Source organism: Oncorhynchus tshawytscha, linkage group LG02, assembly GCF_018296145.1.
Source record: "Oncorhynchus tshawytscha isolate Ot180627B linkage group LG02, Otsh_v2.0, whole genome shotgun sequence".
NCBI classification, from domain to species: domain Eukaryota; kingdom Metazoa; phylum Chordata; class Actinopteri; order Salmoniformes; family Salmonidae; genus Oncorhynchus; species Oncorhynchus tshawytscha.
In genome coordinates this window covers 38,192,246-38,217,180 of record NC_056430.1, presented here as the reverse complement: position 1 = coordinate 38,217,180, position 24,935 = coordinate 38,192,246, and the positions used below count along the sequence as shown (strand labels likewise).

The 24,935-nt window shown below is 43.1% G+C and overlaps 1 protein-coding gene across 3 annotated transcripts in view; it reads right to left on the bottom strand.

Moving 5' to 3' along the window:
- Nucleotides 1–24,935, bottom strand: part of LOC112216190 (nck-associated protein 5-like) — a 114,244-nt gene that overhangs the window by 20,890 nt on the left and 68,419 nt on the right. For all 3 annotated transcript variants that reach the window (XM_024376009.2, XM_042298115.1, XM_024376017.2), the window contains 2 exons: nt 19,797–19,872; nt 17,485–17,619 (listed from right to left, as the gene is read on the bottom strand). In XM_024376009.2, the coding sequence (XP_024231777.2) occupies nt 17,485–17,613 (129 nt within the window). In that variant the 5' untranslated portion in view covers nt 17,614–17,619; nt 19,797–19,872. The remainder of the gene's footprint in view (nt 1–17,484; nt 17,620–19,796; nt 19,873–24,935) is intronic.

Below are 24,935 nucleotides of genomic sequence, written 5' to 3'. Positions count from 1 at the left end.
ATGTTCTGTTTCATTTCATGGAGAATTTAACAGTGTTAAAGAATGGAAGAAAGAGGAAATTATGAGGTAGGTCTTTTTCTCTTCTCCTTCTCCTTGCTCTGATAGGTGCAGATGGAGTCAAAGAGAATCCGTCCCCAGGCTCATTCGCCATGATCAAAAGCGCGAATATGTCACCGCGGCGAAGACGAAATCGAAGGGCTGATAGGGGACAGACTGAGTGATGGGGAAAGAAGGAACAAAGTAGAAAGAGAGGGAAGTGGAAAGAGAGGGAAGCATTCTGAAAGATTGAAAGAAAGAGGGAAACAGAGACAAGATGAGGAGGGTTAGTAGTTTGATTTATTTTAAATGATTAGGATCTCTTTTAGTACTCATTTGGACTAATCTTCTAAGTGCCATTAAGTAGTGGAGGAAATAATGGGAAAGAAAAAAGAGCGAACAGGCTGATTGGAATAAAAAAGGGAGCGAGTGAGAAAGAAGAAAAAAATAGAAAACAGAGGCACTAAAACCACCAGTGTCTGCACATCAAAACAGCCCTCACACATTTAATGCTCCCTCTACAGTGGGTCACAGAAGCTGTGACGGGCCCAAGTGCTCAATGATCAGGTGAACGGTGAGGGAAAAAGGAAGACGAGAGACCAAATCATTTCCCTGCACTATAAACTCACATCTCAACCGAGCAGAGAAAACAGAGTTTTCTATCTGTTTGTTTATGACGTTTCGCAGGGGAACAGGAATCAGAGACTAGCTTAGTAAAAAATTATTGCATTATTAAGTGTGTGTGTGTGTGTGTGTGTGTGTGTGTGTGTGTGTGTGTGTGTGTGTGTGTGTGTGTGTGTGTGTGTGTGTGTGTGTGTGTGAGACAGAGAATTTGTGGGCAAGCCAGTTCAGTTCAAGCCAGATAAAGGGCGAGATAATTTCTTAAATAGATTAACATATACACATTGGTCAATGTATAATCTTATGGAGATTTGGTTCGGCCTCTGATTTGAGCATTAATCACCTTTAAAGTAGGGCTTGGTGGATCCCTCAGTGAGCAGTACAAGATGATCACAATCAATATAATTCCCCGCAGAACAGGGAAGAGACGCAGCAGCAATTACAGCCTGATTCACACATCAATACACCGCTGTGCTAAGGGTGAAGGTGTGTGCATGTGTATACAAATTGGGACAGGGAGAGACCGTTTGTGAAAGTGTCATCTTTGTAGTGTGTAGGTAGGGAATTTTTCTGTGTGTGTGTGTGTGAGTATATGTATGTATGTATGTATGTATGTATGTATGTATGTATGTATGTATGTATGTATGTGTGTGTGTGTGTGTGTGTGTGTGTGTGTGTGTGTGTGTGTGTGTGTGTGTGTGTGTGTGTGTGTGTGTGTGTGTGTGTGTGTGTGTGTGTGTGTGTGTGTGTGTGTGTGTGTGTGTGTGTGTGTGTGTGATCCTGTTACGTCTGAAACTCAATGGGTCGCTCAACTACCCAACCTGAGAGCAATATGTGTAATAAGCTTCAATGGTGTCCTCTACACAAAGTGTGGGTTGGCTGACATATAGGAGGCAGAGGACCATCACCTGATTCTGCAACATTTCATAAGTACTGCAGGGCCTCAGTCGAGGGTATATAACCACAGTAACAGTAAGAGCCCTCTCCATCACAGTGGCATGATTATAAAACACAAAAAAAAAAAAAATTCTAAAAAAAAGAGGCTCAGAGAAGAAGTGTTTTAAAGCACTTTCTTTCCCACCTCTCATTCTGCCACTAGGGCTCAGGAGATAGGGTCAGAAGAGCTGGGAGACTTCAAGGTGTTATAACAACTTTTAAAGTGCTGCAGCGGTCTATAGTGCCGAGTTAAGAGATTTAACACAGGCACTTAAGGCTCTAATGGCAGAGCCTTTTAGATTTGTCGATAAAGCAAAGCCCTGAAAGTAGCTGCAGGTTACTCAGTCGTGTGATATCCATCATCCTGTACTAAGCTGGGAGGAGAGTGGGGGTATGTCATGCAAAGTGGCCCCTGGCTCCCCGAACATCCCTTCCAAAATACCCTTATCGCCAAAAGAGATAAAAATAGTGAATTAGTAAAATGCGGGGAGGGATCTTTGACCCACAAAACCATCCAAAACCAATACTATTATTGAGCATATAAATGGTATATTCACTTGCCATGCCAGGCTCTCAGCTGACTTCTATGGCCTCCCACCCATCACTACATACATAAGCATCCTATTCATTCAGAGATCAGACTGTGTTAAAACAGCTTATTTCACGGGAGGAGGGAGACACCTGGTGGAATATGATACAATTAAATGAAATCAGGGCTATCAAGAGTCTAAGAGTAGAAGTGCTGATCTACAAAGCATCTCAGAAAAGGTTCTGGGAATCCTGCTAAAACCTGTTTTAAGACAAAAACAAAACAACTCTTAGCTCAGAGTAGGTTTAAGGAGGATGTTAAGACACTGCCCAGACAAACTGTGAGCCAGGAGTAAAATCAACTTCTAAAAGTTTCTCAGCTCTGTAATCACAACAACTTGAGGTACAGCAAAGATAGTGATGACGCTCATTGACATTGCTGCAAATTATGGGAAATAACCAATAGCAATGAGGCATCGCCAACTGCAAACTCCATAGCACACTTCAGACAACCACAGTGAACGTGACTGTACATCAAATGGTGCAATGGTAAAACGTTCAATATACTTTTCACCTGACAATCACTTTGCCTACTCTTAATTATTAACTAATTAACTTTTATTTTATCCTTCCTTCTTCATCACACTGTCTGTGTGGGTGGACCATTTCAATGTCTGTGATATGTATGCCGAGGAACTTAAACAACTTTCCACCTTCTCCACTGCTGTCCCTTCGATGTGCTCCCTCTGCTGTTTCCTAAAGTCCACGATCATCTCCTTTGTTTTGTTGACGTTGAGTGAGAGGTTGTTTTCCTGACACCACACTCCGAGTGATCTCACCTCCTCCCTGTAGACTGTCTCGTTGTTGTTGTTGGTAATCAAGCCCACGTCGTCTGCAAACTTGATGATTGAGTTGGAGGTGTGCATGGCCACGCAGTCGTGGGTGAACAGGGAGTACAGGAGGGGCTGAGCATGCACCCTTGTGGGGCCCCAGTGTTGATGGTCAGCGAAGTGGAGATATTGTTTCCTACCTTCAGCACCTGGGGCCGGCACATCAGAAAGTCCAGGACCCAATTTCACAGGGCGGGGTTGAGACCCAGGGCCTCCAGCTTGATGATGAGCTTGGAGGGTACTATGGTGCTGAATGCTGAGCTGTAGTCAATGAACAGCATTCTGACATAGGTATTCATTTTGTCCAGATGGGATAGGGCAGTGTGCGGTGTGATGGTGATTGCATCGTCTGTGGACCTGTTGGGGCGGTATGCAAACTGAAGTGGATCTAGGGTGGCCGGTAAGGTGGAGGTGATATGATCCTTGACTAGTCTCTCAAAGCACTTCATGATGACGCAACTGAGTGCTACAGGGCGGTAGTCATTTAGTTCAGTTATGTTTGCCTTCTTGGGTACAGGAACAATGGTGGCCATCTTGAAGCATGTGGGGACAGCAGACTGGGATAGGGAGCAATTGAATATGTCCGTAAACACACCAGCCAGCTGTTCTGGGCAATGCTTTGAGGACGCGGCTAGGGATGCCGTCTGGGCCAGCATCCTTGCGAGGGTCAACACGTTTAGAATGTTATACTCACGTCAGCCACGGAGAAGGGGGGGGGCTGGATTTATTTTTGTTGTCTTGGTTGGATTTCTTTCCAGTAGACCCTGCCACATACGTCTCGTGTCTGAGCCGTTGAATTGCAACTCCACCTTGTCCCTGTACTGGCATTTCGCTTGTTTGATTGCCTTGCGGAGGGAATAGTTACACTGTTTATATTCAGACATATTCCCATTAGCGTATAGGTTGATGTTGTTCTACGAGGCTGACCAGAACATATTCCAGTCTGCATGATCAAAACAGTACATCACTGTAGAAGGCTCCCTGCTATTCAGGACCTCTATACCAGGCGGTGTCAGAGGAAGGCCCTAAAATGTGTCAAAGATTCCAGCCACCTAAGTCATAGACTGTTGTCTCTAGCTCATTGGCAAGGTGTACTGATGCACCAAGTCTGGAACCAACAGGACCCTGAACTGCTTCTACCCCCAAGCCATCAAATATTTAATGGATTATCTGCATTGGCCCTTTTTGCACTAACTTTTTTTACTCATCACATAAGCTGCTGCTACTGTTTATTATCTATCCTGTTTCCTAGTCACTTTAATCCTAGTTATATGTACATATTTTACTCAATCAATCAAATTTATTTATAAAGCCCTTTTTACATCAGCAGATGTCACAAAGTGCTTATACAGAAACCCAGCCTAAAAGCCGCTCAGAGAAGCCATCAGGGCAAGGCCCTTCCCCAAAAGGATTTTCCAAGGACGGGAAGTATCAAGCCTTGCCGGACGCCCAGGCAGGCATGGAAGCGAGCGCACCCACAATCACCAGGATAAGCACACATGCTGTCTACAGTGTGGAACATTTTTGAACAAACGATAGTTTAGGTTATGAATTGATATATTGAGGTTGTTCTATGGTTTTACATGTGTTCTGATAGTGTCCATTGTCATAGTCTTGGAGGGCCGATGCTGCTCGTTCCATAGTCAATATGTCCAAGAAGTCCTTTTTATAAGAATTGTCTGTTTGACTGATGGTTGGGCCAGAGCAATGATGCGTGCATGGTTCTAGGTTGGATATTACCCACAATGCTCCCAAGAAGGTACACTACAGGACACAGTTGGAGACAAACAGTACCAGTCTAAAGTTTGGACACACCTACTGATTCCAGGGTTTTTCTTTATTTTTACTATTTTCTACATTGTAGAATAACTATGAAATAAAACATATGGAATCATGTAGTAACCAAAAAAAGTGTTAAATAAATCTATATATATTTTATATTTGAGATTATTCAAAGTAGCCACCCTTTGCCTTGATGCCAACTTTGCACACTCTTGGCATTCTCTCAACCAGCTTCAGGAGGAATGCTTTTCCAACAGTTTTGAAGGAGTTCCCACATATGCTGAGCACTTGTTGGCTGCTTTTCCTTCATTCTGCGGTCCAACTCATCCCAAACTATCTCAATTGGGTTGAGGTCGGGTGATTGTGGAGGCCTAGTCAGCTGATTCAGCACTCCATCACTGTACATTCAAGATTTCAGACAGCATATCAACTACCTCAGTCCAGAATCTTTTGACAACTGGACATTTCCAGGCTTTGATCCATCTTTTTCAACTTGTGTCATGTGATGCATGCCCTGTGTAATATCTTTATTTGAATAATCTTATACCTTACACAATAGGATATTGATGTTGCATTTTCCATATTGCATCACATTGTGCTGTGGTAATAGATACACCCATGTCCTGCTCCCAACATAACGGAGTAGAGGTGTTACTATTTGGGGAGGAGAGACCAACCAGCTTGTATAGGGCAGAAACCGTTCCTTTACCATTAGCAACATTCACCAGTTTGTTGTCTAAAGTACTTTTAGATCCCACATCAATAAAACTTTGAGGAAATACGCTGTAAATAGGGTAGAAATGCTATATTATTCAGGCCAAACGCTGACATCAGCTCTTGGAATGGTATATTTTCTCCGCCCCTTACAACCTACCACACCTGACTGATGTTCTGGCGTTGCCAGGTGATATTAGCCAATGTCTTTCCCCTTCAGTAGACAAGGGGTGCTTCCATATTGGACATGAAGGGAAGGATTCTCCATTGATAGATAACCTTTAATTAAGTATCTTTGCCACTTCACAAGAGTACTCCTGTAGTGGGTTATCTATCTTGCAGTGGAACTTGGGGTAATACCATAGTGATAAAGTGGTCGACTTATGTTCCCTCACAATTTCTTCCTCTAACCAATCCCAGGTGCCTGCTACTCCCCCATTTGTATAGCCACATGCCAGTGGGTATCTTGCATTATATGACAAATAGTACAAATACACATTAGGAACACCTAATCCACCCTTACTTGTTGGCACGGACAGTTTTTTGTGGTTAATTCTACGTTTATTTTCTTTCCACAAGAAGCTTGATAAGAAACTGTTTATCTCTTTAAACCAGTGCTGAGGGAACTGAAGTGGAATAGCTGACATAAGGAAAGATCGTCTCGGGAGTATGCTCATCTTTATCACCTCTGCGCTACCCCATAGTGATAAAGGTAGAATATAATGTTGTAATGTCGTCCCGAATGGTTCAAATCAAATCAAATCAAATCAAATTTTATTTGTCACATACACATGGTTAGCAGATGTTAATGCGAGTGTAGCGAAATGCTTGTGCTTCTAGTTCTGACAATGCAGTAATAACGAACAAGTGATCTAACTAACAATTCCAAAAAAACTACTGTCTTATACACAGTGTAAGGGGATAAAGAATATGTACATAAGGATATATGAATGAGTGATGGTACAGAGCAGCATAGGCAAGATACAGTAGATGATATCCAGTACAGTATATACATATGAGATAAGTATGTAAACCAAGTGGCATAGTTAAAGTGGCTAGTGATACATGTATTACATAAGGATGCAGTCGATGATATAGAGTACAGTATCAACGTATGCATATGAGATGAACAATGTAGGGTAAGTAACATTATATAAGGTAGCATTGTTTAAAGTGGCTAGTGATATATTTACATCATTTCCCATCAATTCCCATGATTAAAGTGGCTGGAGTAGAGTCAGTGTCATTGACAGTGTGTTGGCAGTAGCCACTCAATGTTAGTGGTGGCTGTTTAACAGTCTGATGGCCTTGAGATAGAAGCTGTTTTTCAGTCTCTCGGTCCCAGCTTTGATGCACCTGTACTGACCTCGCCTTCTGGATGACAGCGGGGTGAACAGGCAGTGGCTCGGGTGGTTGATGTCCTTGATGATCTTTATGGCCTTCCTGTAGCATCGGGTGGTGTAGGTGTCCTGGAGGGCAGGTAGTTTGCCCCCGGTGATGCGTTGTGCAGACCTCACTACCCTCTGGAGAGCCTTACGGTTGAGGGCGGTGCAGTTGCCATACCAGGCGGTGATACAGCCCGCCAGGATGCTCTCGATTGTGCATCTGTAGAAGTTTGTGAGTGCTTTTGGTGACAAGCCGAATTTCTTCAGCCTCCTGAGGTTGAAGAGGCGCTGCTGCGCCTTCCTCACGATGCTGTCTGTGTGAGTGGACCAATTCAGTTTGTCTGTGATGTGTATGCCGAGGAACTTAAAACTTGCTACCCTCTCCACTACTGTTCCATCGATGTGGATGGGGGTGTTCCCTCTGCTGTTTCCTGAAGTCCACAATCATCTCCTTAGTTTTGTTGACGTTGAGTGTGAGGTTATTTTCCTGACACCACACTCCGAGGGCCCTCACCTCCTCCCTGTAGGCCGTCTCGTCGTTGTTGGTAATCAAGCCTACCACTGTTGTGTCGTCCGCAAACTTGATGATTGAGTTGGAGGCGTGCATGGCCACGCAGTCGTGGGTGAACAGGGAGTACAGGAGAGGGCTCAGAACGCACCCTTGTGGGGCCCCAGTGTTGAGGATCAGCGGGGAGGAGATGTTGTTGCCTACCCTCACCACCTGGGGGCGGCCCGTCAGGAAGTCCAGTACCCAGTTGCACAGGGCGGGGTCGAGACCCAGGGTCTCGAGCTTGATGACGAGCTTGGAGGGTACTATGGTGTTGAATGCCGAGCTGTAGTCGATGAACAGCATTCTCACATAGGTATTCCTCTTGTCCAGATGGGTTAGGGCAGTGTGCAGTGTGGTTGAGATTGCATCGTCTGTGGACCTATTTGGGCGGTAAGCAAATTGGAGTGGGTCAAGGGTGTCAGGTAGGGTGGAGGTGATATGGTCCTTGACTAGTCTCTCAAAGCACTTCATGATGACGGATGTGAGTGCTACGGGGCGGTAGTCGTTTAGCTCAGTTACCTTAGCTTTCTTGGGAACAGGAACAATGGTGGCCCTCTTGAAGCATGTGGGAACAGCAGACTGGTATAGGGATTGATTGAATATGTCCGTAAACACACCGGCCAGCTGGTCTGCGCATGCTCTGAGGGCGCGGCTGGGGATGCCGTCTGGGCCTGCAGCCTTGCGAGGGTTAACACGTTTAAATGTCTTACTCACTTCGGCTGCAGTGAAGGAGAGACCGCATGTTTCCGTTGCAGGCCGTGTCAGTGGCACTGTATTGTCCTCAAAGCGGGCAAAAAGTTATTTAGTCTGCCTGGGAGCAAGACATCCTGGTCCGTGACTGGGCTGGGTTTCTTCCTGTAGTCCGTGATTGACTGTAGACCCTGCCACATGCCTCTTGTGTCTGAGCCGTTGAATTGAGATTCTACTTTGTCTCTGTACTGGCGCTTAGCTTGTTTGATAGCCTTGCGGAGGGAATAGCTGCACTGTTTGTATTCAGTCATGTTACCAGACACCTTGCCCTGATTAAAAGCAGTGGTTCGTGCCTTCAGTTTCACACGAATGCTGCCATCAATCCACGGTTTCTGGTTAGGGAATGTTTTAATCGTTGCTATGGGAACGACATCTTCAACGCACGTTCTAATGAACTCGCACACCGTATCAGCGTATTCGTCAATGTTGTTGTCTGACGCAATACGAAACATCTCATAGTCCACGTGATGGAAGCAGTCTTGGAGTGTGGAGTCAGCTTGGTCAGACCAGCGTTGGACAGACCTCAGCGTGGGAGCTTCTTGTTTTAGTTTCTGTCTGTAGGCAGGGATCAACAAAATGGAGTCGTGGTCAGCTTTTCTGAAAGGGGGGCGGGGCAGGGCCTTATATGCGTCGCGGAAGTTAGAGTAACAATGATCCAGGGTCTTTCCACCCCTGGTTGCGCAATCGATATGCTGATAAAATTTAGGGAGTCTTGTTTTCAGATTAGCCTTGTTAAAATCCCCAGCTACAATGAATGCAGCCTCCGGATAAATCGTTTCCAGTTTGCAGAGAGTTAAATAAAGTTCGTTCAGAGCCATCGATGTGTCTGCTTGGGGGGATATATACGGCTGTGATTATAATCGAAGAGAATTCTCTTGGTAGATAATGCGGTCTACATTTGATTGTGAGGAATTCTAAATCAGGTGAACAGAAGGATTTGAGTTCCTGTATGTTTCTTTCATCACACCATGTCACGTTGGCCATAAGGCATACGCCCCCGCCCGTCTTCTTACCAGAAAGATGTTTGTTTCTGTCGGCGCGATGCGTGGAGAAACCCGCTGGCTGCACCGCTTCGGATTGCGTCTCTCCAGTGAGCCATGTTTCCGTGAAGCAGAGAACGTTACAGTCTCTGATGTCCCTCTGGAATGCTACCCTTGCTCGGATTTCATCAACCTTGTTGTCAAGAGACTGGACATTGGCAAGAAGAATGCTAGGGAGTGGTGCACGGTGTGCCCGTCTCCGGAGTCTGACCAGAAGACCGCTTCGTTTCCCTCTTTTTCTGAGTCGTTTTTTTTTTTGGTCGCTGCATGTGATCCACTCCGTTACACTGGTTGTAAGGCAGAACACAGGATCCGCATCGCGAAAAACATATTCTTGGTCGTACTGATGGTGAGTTGACGCTGATCTTATATTCAGTAGTTCTTCTCGGCTGTATGTAATGAAACCTAAGATGACCTGGGGTACTAGTGTAAGAAATAACACGTAAAAAAACAAAAAACTGCATAGTTTCCTAGGAACGCGAAGCGAGGCGGCCATCTCTGTCGGCGCCGGAAGTCCGTTTTAAGGAGACCTGGTCCATTTAGATGAAATATCTTATTAACTGGTGACTTGATATTTCTCCCAAGGTATTTCATGCAAATGGAGCATTTCCCTTGTGAGCTGGAAATGTGTGGTGGTTCAGAAGAATAGCCTCACTCTTACTCTGATTATACCTTATTTCCAGAAAATTAGCCAAATGCTCGTATGAGCTGTTGCACACCAAGTATCGAACTGCTGTGATTAGGATATCATCAGCATGTAGGTTGACTGAAGTTATGACCACTCAGATTGATACAGATCGATCAGACCCCTTGACTTTTTCCACATTCTATTACAGCTATATTCTAATATGGATTTTTTAAAAATCCTCACCAATCTACATACAATACCGCATAATGGCAAAGCAAAAACAGGTTTGACGTTTTTGCAAATGTATACAACATTTAAAAAAAGACATATCACGTTTACATAAGTATTCAGACCCTTTACTCAGTACTTTGTTGAAGCACCTTTGGCAGAAATTACAACCTCGAGTCTTCTTGGGTATGACGCTACAACCTTGGGACACCTGTATTTGGGGAGTTTCTCCCATTCTTCTCTGCAGATCCTCTCAAATTCTGTCAGGTTGGATGGGGAGCCCGGGCTCTGGCTGGGCCACAAAAGGACATTCAGAGACTTGTCCCGAAGCCACTCCTGTGTTGTCTTGGCTGTGTGCTTAGGGTCATTGTCCTGTTGGAAGGTGAACCTTCACCCCCAGTCTGAGGTCCTGAGCACTATGGAGCAGGTTTTTATCAAGGATCTCTCTGTACTTTGCTCAGTTCATCTTTCCATCGATCCTGACTAGTCTCCCAGTTAGGTCTGTGCTGTTCACGAAATTACATCAGCCAGTGATTGTCAAGCAAATAACTGTCGACCTCATGGTAATTGACCGTTAATTAACATAAACACATTTAGCATCTCCTGGCTTCCACACAGCCTACAACCCACTGATGCTGACATTTGAAACATCTACATCTTAGTCTAATAAATCAATGTAATATAGCCTACACCTTCACAATAAATCCATTATTTATTTTAGACAGGTCTAAAGAAGCATGATATAATGAAAATGTAGTTTATTTCAGAAGAACAGAATAGCATACTCTGAGTTTCCTTATGTTAGGTCCTGATGTGGCTATGCCAAATGGCTGTGGGCTACACCAGTTCATTTAACAGACAAGATTTGCTTAGAATGCTGTGGCATTATTTCATATTATTTTATTGTATGAAGAATACAATTGAACAACAAGGATTTTTCTCCAAACGATTTGAGCGAGTGCGCACATGCGACTATTCAGTGTTGAGCGGTTAACAAAGAAATTGGTACTCCTATATGCTTAATTTAGAGTTATTAATGTAACTTTAGTTGTTCTACAAACATGTTTTGATTTTTAATACATTGTAAGGCTGCATGATGCAACTGTAATGATGATTTGAAAAAAGTGAGCTCTGGCATGAACTCTGCTTTTTGCGCAGGCTTCGTCAGTCGCCTAATAATACCTTGAATTTCCCCGCAGCATCCCCTTTGTGTGGCAAAACAATCCAAGCTTTTGCAGCCCTTCTCACTAAATGCTGCTTGCTCAGAGGCATCTCTCATCTCACACCGCTCTCCATCACACGATCGGTTCTTTCTCACAGACTACAAGTGAAGACTGACACATCCGGGATGGAACTGCTCGCGTCCTTATCCAATTCCGAGGTGCATATTAAAGATATTGGAAGAACTGTCCACATCTACTTTTCGTCAGCCAACCAGATGAGTAGGCCTAATGAACAGCAGAAGCACTAGCCTATGTCAATCTACTATCCCCCATAGAACAAAAGTTGACCTATTCTATTCTGTGCGATAAATACATATTCCAAAGAGTCTGGGGCAGTTGTGGGATGTGATAGATCACAAATGAGTAAATCCACTAGCATCCCAAAACTTTTTTACGCAATGAGGCTAATGCAACAGATAAGAACGTTTAGTTTAAAATGTTGATAAACTATTAGGCTATTCTTCACATTATAAGTGCAGCAATGCGCACACGGCAGTAGGCTTCAAGTGCGAATGTTCCATTAGCAGGAAAACACCATTCTCAAAAGCAACCACAAATGCGATTATGCATGTAATGCTTTTATTAAAAAGGTGAAAATCATCTTCCCCAAACTTGAAACTCATGCGCTGTTTATGTATGCCAGTTAGGCTCTACACCTCTTGTAAAGCAGATTAATGTGCTTAATTTTAAGAAGTTATTTAGCCACTTTTGATACAAACCTTATTAAAACATATAGGCCTATGGGCTAGGCTACATGAGGTGTGCGACTATGATTCGAAGATGTGGCACAAAAAAGGCATTGTTTCTAATGCTGGGCATCATCCACATGTGATAATATATAATTCACAACTGATAGGCTAATATTGTCACCCATTGGACTATTCTTGATTTAATATTGTCGTTACATATACTAAATAATATATGTGTGACATTTGTTTTGATTTAGAATGGACCATTTTCATGCACCTGCAATGAAAAATCGATATAATCTATGCACTTAAATAGCGAATGGAAGATGCTTTTCCTTGTGGTTTATTTTCATGCCAGCCAGGTATGCTATACTCTTGTTGTAAATATAAGCAATGTGCTTAATATTAGTAAAGTTGAAAAATAAATATAGTAAGCCTAGCCTATAGAAAGCTCATCTTCCTCTTTTCAGTAGAGGCCATCACTCTGTTTTCTAGCGCAATAGCCTATTGAAATGTTGTACAACATCAGCTCATGGGCTCTCATGAAGTGTTTGATTAGATTTTTTAATACATTTGCATTAATGTCAGAGTGATTAGAGGGACAATAGAGTGCTGAGTACCAGGCAGTTAGCAAGTTTGGTAGGCTACTAATGACCATCAGCAGCATCAGAGCTTGGAGAAGCCTAATTACCGTGACTAAGCGGTCACATGGAATTTGACTGCCTCCATGGATCATGACCGCGGTAATACGGTCACCGCAATAGCCCTACTCCCAGTCCCTGCTGCTGAAAAACATTCCCACAGCATGATGCTGCAACTACCATGCTTCAGTAAGGATAGTACCAGGTTTCATCCAGATGTGACACTTTGCATTCAGGCCAAAAAGTTAATTCTTGGTTTCATCAGACCAGATAACCTTCCTGACCGCTTCTACCCCGATTGCTCAGTTTGGCTGGGCGGCAAGCTCTAGGAAGAGTCTTGGTGATTCCAAACTTATTCCATTTCAGAATGATGAGGCCACTGTGTTCTTGGGGACCTTCAATGCTGCAGAAATGTGCTGGTGCCCTTCCCCAGATCCGTGCCTCAACACAATCCTGTCTCAGAGCTCGACAGACAATTCCTTTGACCTCATGGCTTGGTTTTTGCTCTAACATGGCTTGGTTTTTGCACTGACAGGTGTTTGCCTTTCCAAATCATGTCCAATCAATTGAATTTACCACAGGTGAACTCCAATCAAGTTGTAGAAACATCAAGGATGATCAATGGAAACAGGATGCACCTGAGCGCAATTTCACGTCTAATAGCAAAGGGTCGAATACTTACTTCAGTTTTTTATTCTTAAAAAATTTGAAAATTATTTCTAAAAAACTGTTTTATTTCATACATTTAAAAATAAGGCTGTAACGTAACAATATTTTGAAAATGTCAAGGGGTCTGAATACTTTCCAAATGCACTGTATATCCTTCTTAGCTCTATGGTGCAGGTGAGGGGCTTTAGTGCCAAAATTAATAGACTGGGGACACAGGGCAACTTGTAGAACAGAAGAGCTGAAAGGGGTCAGATATCATACCATTAGTTTTAACTGAAGTAATATGTTAATGATAGAGTTCCCTAATCTATTGCACGATAACAGACCCCAAACCAAATTGAGAGTGTGCATATAACAGGTAAGACCACCATTCTATCAAAAGCTTTCTCTGCATCCAGCGATACTGCTAGTGCTGGATTCCGGAGAGAGCTAGCCCTTGACATTACATGAGAAAGGTCTCATGTTGTTGGGAGGATAAACGACTTGGTACAAACCCCACCTGATCCAGGTGTATTAAAGAGGGGATAGCCTTCTCTATGGGCATAGCAATGATCTAGACAAACAATTCATTGTCGTTATTTAATAAACTCAAAGGACAAAAGTGGTCATTTGCATAGGATCCTAGGCTTTGGTAGCAGAGAGATGGTGGCAGAACGCATGCTCATTGACCGATTATCAATTATGTCAGTGTACAGCAAAACAAGCAATGGAGATAATGTGTTCTGGAAACACGTACAATTCTAGAGGACTCTACTGGCAGATATGATTTCCTTATACAGAACAGGTGCATCCATTGTCATTCTATCTTTCTCCTTAAGAGTGGGCAGTGATATATCTTTTTTTTTAATCATCCATCTCTTTGTTATTGGCATTCAGACATTCAGATTTAGACCGTCCTGAGTAGTACTCTCTAAAAGCAGAGTTAGGCCTAAATAGTTTTTGATCACATACTACGGACCCATTACAATCCTGAATGGCTGGAATTGTTTAAATACTAACATTTTGCCCGCTTTGTCAACTTACTCGAAATATCTCCTACGTAATCAGAAAAAAAGGCAAATGTAGTCTCATCATGCAGAATTGCTTGCAGATCTTACAGTCAATAATGCATTTGTAAGTCTGGGGTTCTTTGGGTCCAACCTGTTTTGTAACTCTTCTTACGTCTTAAATTCCACTATTAAAACATGTTTTACTTTGTAACATTTATTTGCTGGAAGGGGACGACTAGAGCGGTCTATTCTAAGATCATTGACCAGGTTAAAGTCTCCTCCCAATAGAATGGGGTCCCCAGCAAGGGGTGATATGAACATAGCTTGTGCTGAATTAGGAGTATAAATATTTACAAGAGTACATGTTTCATTTTGTAAAAAGCCTGACAATACACGATTAGAGATTATTTTAGCTACTAAAATACTGACACGCCTGGCTGCTCCATTAACTGGTGCTGAAAATACTTTAAAGATTAATTGTCATTAAAAAGGTGTGTTTCTTGTAACATGGCCATATCACAGGCTAGGGATTTCAAATGAGAAATTATTGGACTTTATTCAAAATCCTATTCACTTTCAATGAAATCAGATTTATATAGTATTAGATTCCATTTGTGACAATGTGTATTATATCAGCCTTAGTAAGGAGAGAAAGGACTCGGCATCAATGTACTACTGTTTGTATTCTGTACCAGTAGGGAGGGAATGTGGAGGGAACACACAAGACAAACAAACATTAAAGGATGTCATGAGGCAAATAGAAAACACGAAAACAAAAGTTAGATAGATGCCCTATCCAGCTCTTATTCGTGAAAGAACAGGTTTATGCGCTGCTATCCACCATAGCCAGATCTCTTATGAGGTGGATTTGTTTCACCCTCACTGTGCTCTCCAGACCAGTGCATTGTTCGATACTGCACGGCAACCGTGCGCAAACGAGAGTCAAAACGTAACCACCAATTTCAAGTCTACACCAAAACACTATTTGCACAAATTTGTCTCCGTTATTGCATAATGTATTGGCCTGGTAAGCTGGCTATAGCCATATTTTAGAGTGCCATTAAAGCATTTATAGCCCTTTTTCTGTATATATTTTACCAACACTCGGTCAATATAAGGAGAGAAAAGTAACAATCTCAACAAAAACATTAGAGACTAGAGTGCAGTCCTTCATCGCCTCAATAACTTGCCCGAGTTACAAAAAAAAAAAAATGGGAGCCGTAAATTCAAGTCCTTGACCACATCTTCTGCGCTACTGTAGATACTGTATGTTTCTTCCCATCTATGGTGACGATGAGCCTGGCTGCATACAGTAGGGGTGGTCTGTAGTGGTAGTCTGTGTCCTGAAGTTTCTTCTTGATGTTGGCATACTCCACGCATTGTAGTTGGAGCTCCACTGGGAAATCATGGTACACATGGAACGGTCTCCCTCCCCAGATCAGCTTCTCCTTCTTGCCTGCAGCTCTCATGATGTTTTGTCGGCCACCCCACTGTAGCAGGCGTATGTAGTATGGACGCGGTGGTTTGGGTGGGTTTGAGCAGGATTGGAAACGTCTGATGTCTCTCCATCTCTGGTACTGGGTCAGTCTCTTTCATGTCCAGAATGTACCGGAGTATCTCATCCATCTCATCTCATCCAGCAGGCCCACGCGATTCCAGGTCGATCACCTTAGTATTCAAGTGGTCCCGGTCTTTAAGTTGTTTTAGGTCTTCTCCATCAACAGAGTCTCTTCCTTGCTTACTCTGTTCAGCACGGGCTTGGTGTCTTTTTAAGTTCTTTAGACTCATTGAGTCCATCAAACCTCTGCTAGAATGATACCTTAAGTTTGGTGACCTCCTCAGTCAAGTGCCGTGCCCAGCACGATGCCTCCTCCTCGGTCAGAAATTGTTCGGTAGGACACCAATCTGTATATTGTTTCTTTGCCGTTTGCCCGGTCTGCTGTTGGACTCCTCTACCAGTCATTTGTCAAACTGTGTACAAAGCGCAGTTTCGCAGTTTACAAAATAGAAGTGGGCGTTTGAGGGTGTTAAAGAGGCTATATTTTGCTGAATTTAAACATCTGGAATGCAAAAGAAACTAGCATGCCATTCCGTGGCATCACGTTATCCTGACTAGACATATTTTGTAACAACATGATGTTGCCCTCCAAATGGATAACTTGAAATAACAACTTAAAACAAAATCCATTTTTTATTAGCTTAGTGGTTATAAGTATTTAGTGAAATCTTTGTCAAAAGCGCTAGAGATACTGTTGCATGTAGGTCTAGATTATTTATGGATTAATCATATAAAAATATTAAATATATAAAAACCTTATTTTAACTCCAATTCAAATGTGCACGTGGCGCAGGAATCACTGACATTTTTCTGTTATCAAGTCACAAGATACCTCTTAAATGGTTAGGACAGCTCATGAGGTCTCCTAAATATCTGTGTGACTCTTATGACTAAAGACGGTTCATGCATAGCTTTTACTTTAGCCCATAACAGTAGGAGTAAAATGTCTCTATTCGCAGCAATTTTCTACTCTGAGACACTATGTGTAAACGGGCCCTAGTTCCCCCAGTCCATGTAATCCTATTCATTGAGATGTAAAATGCATAACTGTCCCTAAAATCAGCACTCCTACCCTGAGACACTTGATATATACGCCACCATGTGCACATCTATCAAATTGGCATCATCTTGAAAATAAATATGAAATACAAATTCTACTAGCATTAATAATGACACAGTGCTAGTGATGGTATTAAAAGTAAATATCACTGCTGCTCTAGGATGAATCAAAGACTGATTCTTTGAGTTTGGTTGTTTGGACTGAAGCATGTGATCGTTTCGACAGCTGCAATTCTCGGTCAAAGCAAGCAACTGCATTAATTAAATGTTGCAAACTGTTATTCGTTTCCATTGAATGCTTTGACTGATGCAGCTCTCAGTCTCCAGGTGTACCCAGATAGTCCCCACCTCCAGGGGTCAAGACTAAAGCCCTTTCTCAATTCCTCTTTGTCTCCTTCTCAAAACCAATTGAAGAAGAAGATCCAAGGGGAGGGAACCTTGGACTTTCTCATCCAATACAGTTGAGTAGGTGAGGAGATCGGATGTGAGGAATCAAAGAAAGACAAATTGGTATACAGCCCACAGTCTTGTGTTCCCCAGCCCTGCCCTCTTTCTCCCTGGGTCTCACCTCCAGCTCCCTGAGCCTCTCTAGGAGCTCCCTGCTGCTCGCCGGCTCCTCCAGGTATGGCTCCACATCGCCCTCTTCTGACTCAAAGGCCTCATCACAATCTCTCAGCTCTGTCTCTTCAGACTCCATTACTACCTGCAGTGCAGAAAGGACGGTCAGGGACACGGTTAGTAACGGTGCAGGGTTAAGTTGTCCCTAGAAGCTGATCTTGGGTCAGTTTTGCGTCCGGCTAAGAATTAAGGTCAGGATTGGGAGAGGGTTGCTGAACCTAGGGGAAATTTCACCCCGAAGCTTAGAGAGAGGTTGGGGACATGGTTACCATAGTAATACAGAAGTTGGGTAATAATGTCACTGCACACAATAACAACATCAACATTTCATGGGGATTTGTCATGGTTTCACACTCTTTCCAGGGTGATAATTAAAATAAGCTTTTATATTTTCACCTACATTTCACCTTTCCACCCACTCTGATTTTGGTTACGGAGACTGTTTTCAGTAGTGATAGTGACAATGAAAACTGGATTAATTGAGATTTAAGTGAATGCTGTACCCGAATAAAAAGCTGTACATATGAATTTTTAACACCCCTGATCATACATGCATGACAATCACATTAATGAAGCAGGGGATGATTCTCTAGATATAGTTTCATTTGATCACCAGGTCACCATGGCTGGGCCAGAGGCGGCGAAACAGAAGCTCTGTGGTTTATAAAAACTTGCCAGACTCACTTTCCATCTAAGGTTTCAGAGTCCTTTATCAAACTATCAATCACGATCATGTGAAGATGAGGTCTCGTGATTTATTAGGAATAATAGAGTTATTCAGTAGACAGAACATTAGAGTTTTAGTCTGAAATACACAATACCACTACATTTAGGCCCTACTTTGAGGTTTAAAAATGGAACAGTTGTGTCTTTACTCTTCTCCCCAGCTCCCCAGTGTTGTGCTTTATTGGGAAGGGCTGCCACCTCAGGCCATAAACCAACCAACCAGTCTATTGTATCCATAGGATGGGCCGTAGACAGGGCCAGTAAATTAAAGCACAGTCGCCCCTATTCTAACCCCTTTCTCTGCCCATCCAAAACAACCTATTGACCCCTTTCAAGACGGCCAGAGGTATCTGAAGCGTGGACTACGTGGGGCAAACTACAGTCTTCTCGCCTATATGGGATTCCACAGAGTTTTAAATGGTTGATTAACATCTATAATACGTTATAAAAAGGAATAAAAAGATTAATAATGATGGAGGACACGGCAGACATAAAACAAGTATGGGGTGACAGAGAAGCAAAGACAAACTCTCTCAGGTGAGGAATACATGAGGTACCGCTTTGAAGCACACTTCAGAGAGACTATTTTGGTCAGTTAAGGGAAAAAGTTCATCCTTTGCATAACTGCCAGTGTTGCGACAGTCTGCAGTAATTGTCAGTTTATGGTTCAATGCAGCTGATCAGAGCTGAGGTAACGGTCTTTGACCAGGGGATTCATTTATGGAGGGATCAAAGTGAACAGGAGGCTGTGTGCCAGAGTCTGATGCTGCACTATATAGGGCAGGGGTGGGCCAGAATTTTGCCTCGAGGGCCACATCGGGATTTCAAAAGTCTATGGAGGGCCGCACAGAATTTTTTTTTGTCAAAAAAAAATTCTGTCCAGAAAAAGGGCTTTTGAAAATATAGGAGGTCCATTTTAATTTCTCCAAATTTTGTAACTACTTTAGATTTTCAAGTGTGTCCTGGAGTGTTTTTTTTTAACCCAAAATAATAATCCCCGCCTCAAATACAGGTTTTGATATGGTCAAACCTGTGGACCATAGTTTGCCAACCCCTAATATAGGGAGTAGGGTGTCATTTGGGATGCACCCAGAGAGGCCAAAGAGTCTAGGCCAGACAGAGAGCACTCTCAGGGACATGTGATGGGTGCCACATGCCGGCTTAGATCAATACACTGCCGCCGCTGCAGCCTCTCCTCTCCCATGTATCCCTCTTTCTGAGAATCCAAAATAAACAGGGCAGTTGTATAATCAGACTTGCGTAGTTAGGGGCTAATTTTCACAAAGTCACATGAAAGGCAAAAGGGAACAACATTGACATTTTGAGTGTTCCTTCACCTTTTCCTATCGGTCTGCAGATCAGTGCTTTCTCTTCTATTTCGTGATGTTGTCTGTCTGTTGACGTGATAGAGCTTAGGGGTTGGGTTTTGATTCAGCTAAGAATTCAAATAATGGTTCAAAAATGACTAAAATAGACTCATGGTGATGAGTGAGTGAGTGAGTGTGTGTGTGTGTGTGTGTAGGAGGGGGTACCCACCTGTCAGGCTGGATCTACAATGTGCAGAAAGGACAAGTTTAGTTATGATGCCCTTCAGGCCCGCTCCACAATTTACCTGAGAAACACATAAAAAAGGACAAAACTTTAGTCTCACGGTCTCCCCCGAGTTAACTATTTAGTTTAACATACATCTTCCATGGGAAAAAAAACACACCAAAAAACAACATTGTAATCCCCCAAAATGTAATGCTAAACATTCTTTCACTATTTTCGCAGCCATCCTCTTTAAGCATTTGCCATAGCATGTGGCACTTAGATGTGACACAAGACAAACCAAAAACAGTCTATACCAGCCAGTCCACTTCATTGACATTTCCAGCACCCTTTCCAAATAAACCTGCAAAATATTCTCTATCCAACCCTACAGATAAACAACTGCATCCAAACTACAAAGACAAGACACTATGTGACATTAGGTTCACTTAAACTGACCCTCCCGTTTATGCTAGCCCTGTGTGCCATTTCCAAATCATCAGATATAACGTGCTACATCTTTAACCATTTTGTCCACCTTTTAAAATAAAAACCTTCTAGCAATAAAGCTCATGCCCATTCCCCACTATGGGATTTGTAATGAGTTCATATGAGTTAACAGATAGGGTCATGAACTGATAGTACCTCAGATGGTAAACCAGGACACTACAATGCATTGTTTCTCATTAGCTCAAACCTTGCACCTAATTCAAAGCTCAGGGTTTGTGATAAACCAGCAGAGCTGAATTCCAAGTGGTTAGTCTACTAATGGTTATGTGGGGTAAGTTTAGAGATGGTTGCGGTTTGAGATCTGATTGGGAGTGGATCGGATGTTTAGGCGTCGGCCTGATGGAATGCACAGCCTTAGAGGAATTTGTTGACATAAAACATAGCCCAATATGGAAGCTTATATTACTTACTAAGAGCGAAAAGCTGATTCATCACCAGTGTGAAAGCTGATAGATCAGAGTGAAAAGTGAGAAACGAAGGAAGAATAAAAAAACTACAAACTCTGCAGTGAAAGATTCTTGGCAGGCATTTTCGTCCTCTCCCCCTCTCCACACCCTGTTCCTCTCACCGTCCGTCCCATGTCACTTCTGACAGGCAGTTCCCCATCTCATCCTCCCCTGGACTCCCTTGGACCCCTTCAGGTGCCAACGTTTACAGTTAGATAAGCATTTGTGAGCATCTGCCCTATCCTCCCAGAGTTCCCCTCTCTAGAAAGCACAGACAGGCAGGGCTGGCCCTGCCAGGTGGGATGTGTTTTCACACCACCAAACAGGTGCTTCAGAAGAGCCCCTTAAAACCTGTCTCAGTCTTGACATCAGCTGCTGCCTCCCAGACATTACTGTTAACCCCCACCACCCCCCATGTTAGGGGAATGCCTTCTGTTCGGGGCAGAGGGAAAGAGAAGGTAAAAAAAAAAAAGATTGCGATGGACATGGTGTTGTTTTATCATCCCCGGCTGTCTCCCTTCAAACATAACAAAGATAATCCACCACACATAAAAAAAATAGACACAGCAAAGATGCTTATAACATAATTGAATAATACTGATCTATCTATGCAGCAGAATGTGAGGCTACATCTTTCAGTAGATAACCTAATAACAGTGCTCTCACTACAGTGGGCCGTACGTATAACCTATCTAATCTCTGATCTACAAGGTAAACTCTACAGTGAATGGGGACTCATCTTATGACTACAGACACTAATTGCTAGGGTTAGGCTATAGCCTCACGTGCCAGGTTTCGATGGTGAACAAGACAATATATGGGCTGAACCCAATGCTGGGATCCTGTGAATCACTCCAATGATAAAATGCCCTGAGGAGTCAGCAGACAAAGCATCGGAATGAGGACCAGACCTATGAGGCCTGACTTCACCAGCAGCCGCCGCAGCGTTGGGGCTAGAGAGACTTAAACCACTCTGTGTCACTGTGCACCTGGAGTCTGTGGAAGGGGGGTAGGCAGGCGGCAGGACGTTATTTCAGCATGAGTATCAGGCAGGGTAATTCCACAATTGTCTGCCAGGAGTGGGCATCAGTGATGGAGGCTCAGTGGGTTCGCAGGTTGGTTTTTTGGAGAGTGGGTATGTGGAGTCAACACACAAATATAAAGAGGCATAAAGAAAGATATACTGAACAAAAATATAAAAACGCAACACGCAACAATGTCAATGATTGTACTGAGTTACAGTTCATAAGGAAATCAATATATTTAAATAAATTCGGCCCTAATCTATGGATTTCACATGACTGGGCAGGGGCGCAGCCATGGGTGGACATGGGAGGGCAGATGCCCACCCACTTGTGAGCAAGGCCCAGCCAATCAGAATCAGTTTTTCCCCACAAAAGTACTTTATTAGAGACAGAAATACTCCTCAGCACCCAGCACCCCTTCAGACGATCCCGCAGGTGAAGAAGCCCGATGTGGAGGTCCTGGACTGACGTGGTTACATGTGGTCTGCGGTTGTGAAGCCAGTTGGACGTACTGTCAAATTCTCTAAAACAACGTCAGAGCTGTATTATGGTAGAGAAATTCATATTAAATTATCTAGCAACAGTTGGTATACATTCCTGCAGTCAGCAAAACTTGAGATATCTGTGGCAGTGTGTTGTGTGACAAAACTGCACATTTGAGAGTGGCCTTTTATTGTCCCCCAGCACAAAGTTCACCTGTGTAATGATAATGCTGTTTAATCAGCTTCTTGATATGCCACACCTGTCAGGTGGATGGATTACCTCGGCAAAGGATAAATGCTCACTAACAGGGATGTAAACAAATTTGTGCACAAAATACGCTTTTTAAATGTGCATATTTTCTGGGATCTTTTATTTCAGCTCATAAAACAGGGGACCAACATTTTACATTGCGTTTATATTTTCTTCATTATACAGTGCATTCGAAAATTATTCAGACCCCTTGACTTTTTCCACATTGTTAAGTTACAGCCTAATTTTAAAATTGATGAAATTGTTTTTTCCCCTCATCAATCTACACACAATACCCTTAAAACAAGTTGAAAGAAATTGCTACAAACTTGGCTCAGCTGTATTTAGGGAGTTTCTCCCATTCTTCTCTGCAGATCCTCTCAAGCTCTGTCAGGTTGGACGGGAAGTGTCACTGCACAGCTATTTTCAGGTCTCACCAGAGATGTTCGATTGAGTCTGGGCTCTGGCTGGGCCACTCAAGGACATTCAGAGACTTGTCCCGAAGCCACTCTGGCGTTGTATTGGCTGTGTGCTTAGGGTCATTGTCCTGTTGGAAGGTGAACCTTCACCCCAGTCTGAGGTCCTGAGCACTATGGAGCAGGTCTTCATCTTTCCCTCGATCCTGACTAGTCTCCCAGTCCCTGCTGCTGAAAAACATCCCTACAGCATGATGCTGCCAGGTTTCCTCAAGATGTGACGTTTGGCACTGAGGACAAAGAGTTCCATCTTGGTTTCATCAGACCAGAGAATCTTGTTTCTCATGGTCCTAGAGTCTTTAGGTGCCTTTTGGCAAACTATAATCGGGTTCAAGACAATCTTGTCTTGGCGCTATAGACAGGTGTGTGCCATTCCAAATCATGTCCAATCAATTGAATTTACCACAGGTGGACTGCAATCAAGTTGTAGAAACATCTGAAGGATGATCAATGGAAACAGGATGCACCTGAGCTCAATATCGAGTCTCATATCAAGGGGTCTGAATGTCTAAACCTGTTTTCGCTTTGTCATTATGGGGTATTGTGTGTAGATTGATGACGATTTGCATTTATTTCATCCATTTTAGAATACGGCTGTAACGTAACAAAATGTGGAAAAAGGGATCTGAATACTTTCCGAATGCACCCAATATATACAGAAATGACGACGGGGAGAAAAAGGTGTCATGACAGAATTGGAGGAGAGAAAGTGGTATAGCAGGAGAAAAGAAAACGGGAGTAAGAAGAAAGAGATATATACCAATATAGAGATGCAGACAGAGGTGTAAATTGTGGGGGTGGGGAGGTGGATTTGACTACCCCGTCTGAACGCAAATCAAAAAGAATTCTACCCTCGGGGGCATTTCTAAGCTCCTGCCAAGAGCCCCCACCCTACCCACCCACCCCACCCCAACCCGCCTTGGGAGCTCTCCTTTTCCTAAAAGACTGGGTTAGGGTACGATCACAGAAACTAGAATATTAATCCACACTCCCATGCATGATAAATCCCATTCCACTATAATTAGCTCATCAAAACAACTCAAATATATGCCATCGTTAATTAATCGTGTTTCGGGTGGGTGGAAAGGGAGAGGGAGTGATCGGAGCTGTGGTTTACAGATTAAAATCAGGTGCTTATAGGGGTTAAAAATAGAGCAGATTAAACAATCAATCAGTCAAACAATAACACATTTGATCCAAGGGCCCTTTGAACATGGCAGGGTAAGAATTCTGCACGTTCTCCAAAATAAGCCAAGCCATCTGTTGAAATGAATTTGTCATGACAGCGGGAGAAACTCCTGGAAAGGGCATAGAAGAACTGAGTCCGAACTGTACAGCTACAGGGGAAAAAGTTATCCAAGCGTTTTAAGAAAAACCCTATCCATTACTACTGCAATAAAAGAGCTGTGTCTGTTTGCTGTAAGTCACAGGGTGAACTGCAAAGTCTGGAAAACACTAAATCCTTCCCATCTTTAAACTAAAAACAGAGGCCAACATTAACAAAGAATTACAATCTTATCAAAGACCCCTCAGACATCACTCATCAACACCCCCCTCTCTTTCATCTTTGCCAACTCTGATGGGCACAAGGACAGACAACCCCCACATCCATGTTTCTCTGTTGATTTGCCCTCCCGCGTCACTTTATACACAGATCTCAGCTAAACATAGAATCACATGGTTTAGTCATCTCTCTGTGACCGCCGGTAACTTCAGAAAAAAGTTGACTACAAATACAAAGTTGCCAATGTCTTTGCAATTGATGCAAACAAGTGACGTATGAAAACCGAGGTGACTGCATTCAAATATAAACAGTAGGCTATAGGCCCATTTCAACCATATTGAAATACATTACAGGGCCCGTGTCTAAAGCTCCCCCATCTTGATCAACTTTACCTCAAAAACTCCTTAGAGTTTGAGCTCCTGAGAGTTACAGCCTCTGTCTGACTGAGTCAG